This window comes from Argopecten irradians, chromosome 10 (assembly GCF_041381155.1).
Source record: "Argopecten irradians isolate NY chromosome 10, Ai_NY, whole genome shotgun sequence".
NCBI classification, from domain to species: Eukaryota; Metazoa; Mollusca; class Bivalvia; order Pectinida; family Pectinidae; genus Argopecten; species Argopecten irradians.
In genome coordinates, this window is record NC_091143.1 from 41,717,114 (window position 1) to 41,724,494 (window position 7,381).

At 36.4% G+C, this 7,381-nt stretch overlaps 1 protein-coding gene across 1 annotated transcript; it reads right to left on the reverse strand.

The window, feature by feature from the left end:
• Positions 1-4,346: 4,346 nt before the first annotated feature.
• LOC138332839 (E3 ubiquitin-protein ligase TRIM56-like) lies at positions 4,347-6,934 on the reverse strand. The gene is made up of 2 exons (XM_069280799.1): positions 6,800-6,934; positions 4,347-6,367 (listed from the first exon to the last, which is right to left on the reverse strand). The coding sequence occupies exon 2, from the start codon at positions 6,347-6,349 to the stop codon at positions 5,309-5,311; it is 1,041 nt and encodes a 346-aa protein (XP_069136900.1). The 5' UTR covers positions 6,350-6,367; positions 6,800-6,934; the 3' UTR covers positions 4,347-5,308.
• Between the last annotated feature and the right edge of the window lie 447 nt (positions 6,935-7,381).

A 7,381-nucleotide genomic window follows, 5' to 3' on the forward strand; every position in this document is an offset into this window, starting at 1 on the left:
CCCTTAACGAGCAATTAAAAGGTCAACTAGATCATTGTGATGCATAATAATGCATTTTGAACCATTTCTGATGGTAATTAGTAGCTAGAAATTGAATAAGTAATCAGGGAATCGAATAAGTAATCAGGGAATCGAATAAGTAATGGGCCCTTAACGAGCAATTAAAAGGTCAACTAGATCATTGTGATGCATAATAATGCATTTTGAACCATTTCTGATGGTAATTAGTAGCTAGAAATCGAATAAGTAATCAGGGAATCGAATAAGTAATCAGGGAATCGAATAAGTAATCAGGGAATCGAATAAGTAATGGGCCCTTAACAAGCAATTAAAAGGTCAACTAGATTATTGTGATGCATAATAATGCATTATGAACCATTTCTGATGGTAATTAGTAGCTAGAAATTGAATAAGTAATCAGGGAATCGAATAAGTAATCAGGGAATCGAATAAGTAATGGGCCCTTAACGAGCAATTAAAAGGTCAACTAGATTATTGTGATGCATAATAATGCATTATGAACCATTTCTGATGGTAATTAGTAGCTAGAAATTGAATAAGTAATCAGGGAATCGAATAAGTAATCAGGGAATCGAATAAGTAATCAGGGAATCGAATAAGTAATGGGCCCTTAACGAGCAATTAAAAGGTCAACTAGATCATTGTGATGCATAATAATGCATTTTGAACCATTTCTGATGGTAATTAGTAGCTAGAAATTGAATAAGTAATTAGGGAATCGAATAAGTAATCAGGGAATCGAATAAGTAATGGGCCCTTAACGAGCAATTAAAAGGTCAACTAGATCATTGTGATGCATAATAATGCATTTTGAACCATTTCTGATGGTAATTAGTAGCTAGAAATTGAATAAGTAATCAGGGAATCGAATAAGTAATCAGGGAATCGAATAAGTAATGGGCCCTTAACGAGCAATTAAAAGGTCAACTAGATCATTGTGATGCATAATAATGCATTTTGAACCATTTCTGATGGTAATTAGTAGCTAGAAATTGAATAAGTAATCAGGGAATCGAATAAGTAATCAGGGAATCGAATAAGTAATGGGCCCTTAACGAGCAATTAAAACGTCAACTAGATCATTGTGATGCATAATAATGCATTTTCAACCATTTCTGATGGTAATTAGTAGCTAGAAATTGAATAAGTAATCAGGGAATCGAATAAGTAATCAGGGAATCGAATAAGTAATGGAATAAGGAACTGGGAACTAGGAATCAACTTCACGGAGGTGTTTATTGTGACAAGTTAATGGAAGTTTTACGCTTTACTGAGCTTTCTTCCATGGATATGGTCGCTCATGAATCTGCACACGACTGCTCTTCAAACGAACAACCATACTAGTGCATAGTGGATAGAAATCGGTGGTCAGAGTTAAGGATGAAGGGCTGTATATATCAGTAAGGGGTATTTGTCATCTCAGCTTTTGCCTGAAATTTTTGTATGCAGTAGGCATTTTTCTTACTATCCATGAACTGCCATTCAATTAATTGCTACAGACTTCATTTTAAGCAGTAAAAGAGTGGTATTTCCCAGCATCACAGAAAATTAATTAACATTAATCTTTGTTAAGGCTGTTTCATGATAGTGACACTGGTTGGAAAATTATATTGACAAAAATGTTTTTTAAGTACTTTATCGCTGTAAAATTGATTTTAAATCTCCGTTGGAACGAAGAGTATATTTTGAGGTAAATGCTATTTCTCACGAGATTAAAAGATATTTTAGCACCAAAACCACTGCGGGTACGCGTACACGGGATATTGGTATCGACGAGGCGGTGACCTGTCACAGCAAGGGTAAGTTTTGCAATATTTTCACAGTTTTAATGTAATTAATGTATCTGTAACTATTGGTCAGTTCAAGCTAAGTATATATCGCGTCCGTACGCGATCTGTCAATCCCCAGCGTCATATAGTTATTGAGGAATAGACATGAATCCAGGGACACAAGCAGGGGGGTACCGCAGTGAAAAAGGCGGTTCAAAATAAATCACTGATATGAATATTTAATGCTTTTCTGAAAACGGAATTCATTTTCTATGGCTAATTCACAACATAGGAAAGCAACTCACGCCCCGATGACAAATTTTGAGGTCATGAAGATTGCGAAATAAATCAGTGAAAATCACGTTGTGTACGGGGGCTTGCATGTTGTTAAAAATCAAGTGTACGGGGGCTTGGATGTTAATTGTACGGCAGCATGGTTTAAGATTGTACGGCGAATTGGTTGATGAGTTGAGACACGCAGCTTTTTAAGCCAAATATTCCTTTCTAGATATCAATATATAGCGTTCTATATGATTATCAAATTACTGATTGAAACGATACGCTATGTAGAATGATTAATCATTTTGATTTTGATCAATTCAGGCAAAAACTGTTCTTTTCAATTAATTTTTATGTCTGGGCAACTAAAAGTATTAACGTATTAAAACATTATCTTCAGATAAAGATAAATAACTGCAAATGATAAACAATAAATCTGACAAATAAGGATAGGATGCAAAATTAAAACGGAAAATGTAAGAAACGGAACCATATCAGTAAAGGGTGACATCTGGACAAGTGTGCATTAAACTGAAGCTCCGTGTTGTATTCTCGAATTATAGAGTTCTTTGGCATGATACATCGTCAATATTTAAAACTGTAATTATGAGTTTTGCAGCTGCTGAGAGTCACAGACTTTCTGTCAAACATTACACCGTAAATATCATTACATATTACAATTAACTACAATATGTATGTTAAATTATACTACTCACCTTCGTTGTGTTGGAGCATTGTGGGAAATACCTGATTGGAGTTTTTCTTGTACAAACGCGATGTCAAAACAACGCTATGACAAATATATATTCGTAGCCATGGTTTACAATTCAAAAGTAAAATTACTTGAATCCCACCAGATGAAGTTATATTTCTTATCGAAATCGGCGCTATATGGTTGTGTAATACAAGTACAGGAATTCCTTCCTCAAAATGATTCCCTCCGTTAAATAATTTAACAAAATTGCCAGCAAACAAACAAACTGATCTTGTATACAGAATATACAGACCAGCCAACATTCATCATCTTCGTCTGGAAGGCCTACTATTACATTTAATTGACATCTTTACATGAGATCTACGAAGACATAAACGTCGGAAGAAAACTTTACATCTGTCTTTTGGACGACTAGACGCTATTTGTTTTAAATATATTGTGAAGTTTGTCATTTTAATTATGCCAAGCCCCCGTACACCATTTTTATCACATAAACCAATTCCCCGTACACCAGTTTAGCAAGCCCCCGTACAAAAGCTAAATTTTCAGTCTTGTTGAAACATCCATGGCCACGACAATATGAAATTGGCCTAAACATAAACTTCCATATCATAACCCGTCTATACAACCCTAAAATGATAACCGTGAACAATCTAGTAATTCAATATCACGAACAATAGTTCACAGTCGTTTTCATTGCGGTACCCCCCTACAGGTGACCCTGGATTCATGTCTATTCCTCCATAACTATATGACGCTGGGGGTTGACAGATCGCATACGGACGCGATATATACTTAGCTTGAACTGACCATAGTTTCAGATACATTAATTACATTAAAACTGTGAAAATATTGCAAAACTTCCCCTTGCTGTGACAGGCCACCGCCTAGTCGATACCAATATCCCGTGTACGGGTACCCACAGTGAAAACCAGAACAACACATTTCAATCGCTGGGTGGTTGGACGCATAGATATTTTTTCGCGGCTTCTCCAAAATCTAGATAAAATACCGATGAGCTTAACGAAACGTGCGAATTATCCATTCAGTCACGAAAAAACATTAAGACCAGGTTATAGAGAAGAGCAAGCGTATTCTTCCTTAATAGCTGTCATCCAATTTTGTGACGTTATCACAATTTGTAACCAAGTCTAATTCCATATCACATATTGAATAACAGGTTCCGGTAAGATCATGAAATGTCGTCAAAATCTCTCGTAGCTATGACGGTATTTTCGGACATGTTGCACTGTCACATTGGCGTTATTTGGCGACTGTGCCATGCGAAAAGCGACAATGCGCCATGCGATAATTCGACAATTCATCAAGTAAAAGAACTTTAAAATGCGCCAAATAAAAAATGACAATTCGCCAGTGATAATGCGACATTTCATCATTCAGTGAACAATACTGCGCCCCACTGTCGCTCTTCGCATGTCGCATTGTCGCTATTCGCTTGGTGCAATGCTGCAGTCACTCACTATTACCACAAGCCCTCCACCTCTGGGTTGCATATGTTCGAAATCGAATGAGGGGAATGCACCTGGCACATCCTTTAATGACTCTGACTGTTAATAGGACGTTTAACTAATAAAACCAAAACCATACAACATGGTGCATTTTCGCTTGACCCATTTTCGTTTGCAATATTCAGCCACTATTATGTGACGGTGTGATATGACCGAAATCAGTCAAAACCACGAATAATTTGCTTTTTGAATTTTAACCTGAGGCGTTTTGAATAGAGTATGTCAATCCTTTGCAAATAAAGAGAAAAAAATGAAAAAAAAACACATTTAGAAATGATGAAAACTAATTTAATAACAACCTGATATATTGCTTTTTTTTCTTTGGAAAAGCAACAAAACAAAACAAAAACAAGAATCAAAAATGGTTCAAATTTGTGAATAATTCCAAACCCTCAGAAAAATAAAAAATAAAAATGCCGTTTCTCTCGGAACAAAAGAAAAAACAACAAACAAAACAAATTAAAAAAGAATATCTTTGAAATGCTCATTAGGACTAATATGAATTGCAAAGTTACTCCAATCAGCCTAATGTAGAGCGGAATTCAGTTCTGCTACCTGCAGTAACAACGTATATCTTATACAGTAAATCGGGAATATTCAGTACTTTCCGTAAAGGAGAAAATGCTATTTTCTCGTTTACGGAAAGTGCCGAAGATTCTCGATTGGGGATTATATACATACATATATTTAAGATGGGCAAGATCAATAAGTATATAGCTATATCTTTGCCAGTGATTTTCGATAATATGAAATCTTTCATTGCCATAAACAAGTGTAATAACCCGAAATTTGTTTTTATCACTAGATACATGCCTACATTGTAAATCTTTATTCCGAAATACAGCCGATTTTGTCTTCTTGTTTAGACTACAAGTCGCGATATCTAATTGCACATCGCGAAAAGTTTGAGGACACGAAAGTTAAATTTCACAAATGAACAAAATGTACTTTGTATCCATTTGCATTCTGGTCTGCCAGAATTACTTCCATTCGTGTCACTCAGTACTGACGGAGTGAAGGGAAGGGCAGTATAGAGTTATCTTTTCCATGCTACAATTGCTCAAAGAAGCGGACCTTGCTATACCGTGCATGAGTTGGAAGGATTTCCCCAGAATTTCACACATCTTACGAGATTTCTCCGATTTTATTTTTTCTTCATCGAGTCTAGCCAGGGCAATGTCAGTCATGTTTTTGAATAAATCATCAAGTTCCTGAACCATCCTGTCGCGGTGATTTTTCAAGCTTCTCAGTTCAGTATCTGTATCTCGGGTAATGTACCAGATATAGTCTGTAACTTCATTTGTCATCCGGGCAGTTTCAACTTTCATATTGGGTAGAACTGTCGACATGTCATGATTAAAATTTCTCTGCAGATTTTTGTAATGTTCAGCAACGGTGTTAATCTTACATATACGTCTCGCATGATCGACAAAGAGACAGTCGTAACATGCAAAATCCTCGTGATACTCGCAGAAGTATTTCATGTCTTCTTGGTGGTGGCGACATTTATAAATACAGGGCATTACTAGGGTTTCCTTCACTTCATTTCCGTATATATTGATCATCTCGAATTCACATCCGGTATGAATAGCATCATGGTACCACACTTTGCATGAAGAACAGAGCATGACGTTACAGTTTTTACACCAAACTGTAGCTGGAGTGTCAAATCCGTTCGTATTCTTACATGCTTTGCAAGTTTTAACGAAATTATCCAATTTCGAAATCGTCGTGTCGGTTGGAAACTGGATCGCCCAATATTCTCGTCCTTCGTAGGGTCTTGGTGGTAATGTGTCCCTCCTGCAAAGTGGACACGAGAATGATGCTGGTAATGTGCGACTTGGGACGGTAGTGTTGAGGTAGCTAACAAGACAATCTTGACAGAAGGAGTGACGGCATGGAAGTGTCCTTGGGTGTCGAAGGTGTTCCAGACAGATTGGACACTCTTGTTGGGCCGGATATGGGAGCGTATTACTGTGACTACTGATGAAATAGAAACGACGCACCGGATATGTCCGTAAACTACCTTCGGCCATATTGTGTAGAAAGAGGTCCTGGCAACATATAAAAAATATTTATTGTTAAATAGATTCACAGAATCCTCCATTTGCGAACTTATTTATTACTCATATACGTAATTGTTACTCAAGTCCAGTACTTTTACCTATATGCAGATTTGTGTCCAACCTGGTAAGAATTTGCATTAACGTAAATGTAAACCTAGAAAATGCCTTACAAATGTTTGTCTAGATACGACTATCTGTCAAATTTGCCCACCGAATACACAGCGCTCTAGATAAATTACACGGTATATCCCACAAGACTTCTGCAACGTGTAAACACTGCAGTCGAGCTCGCCGCGGGAGCGTAAAATTGACAAATCGAGCATAACCAGATTTCGTAAAATTTTTGAAATACAAATGTATGTGTGTCAAATCCCTATGTATAAACTGTTTAATATAGATAATTTCCATGATTGTATTTACAGACAACAGGTCTGACAGTTGAAGAAGGCGTCTTTCAGTTTAGGTCGAAGCGCTGCACGTGGCATGCGGGAAACCAATCGGATCACCTCGTCATTTTCTCCGCAACCTATGTTCGAAGAAGTGGGCGAGGAGTTCCGACTGGCGGGAAAACAGTTAGCATTTTAAATCTGCATCAACGTATCACACACAACAAATAATTGTAAATGTAGTATTTGGAAATTTAACACGCTAATTCAAGTTACATGTGCCGTCCTTCGAATTTTGAAGTGTATTTAGGTATTTTGTAATTTTTGCGATTTAACAACATCAAACTGTTACAATAACCAAGTTACAGACAAAATATTTAAAAAAATGTTGGGCAATGATTGGAAAAAATATATTTATTTAAAAATACAACTATTATTAATTAAAATTTAAATTATTAATAACCCATTTCTTTTTTCATTGAAGGAGATTTTTTAACACATACAGTCAGGGGTACGGCAGGGCGATGGAATTTGCCCAGTATTATTTCAACCTTTGAAAGAGGAACTACAAGTATATCTATATCAATCTAAGAATTTTACCCGAAGGTAATTTTGA

Bases quoted from the DNA above. Each gene is read 5' to 3' on its own strand.
- LOC138332839 (XM_069280799.1), bottom strand. From the start codon at position 6,349: ATGGCCGAAGGTAGTTTACGGACATATCCGGTGCGTCGTTTCTATTTC.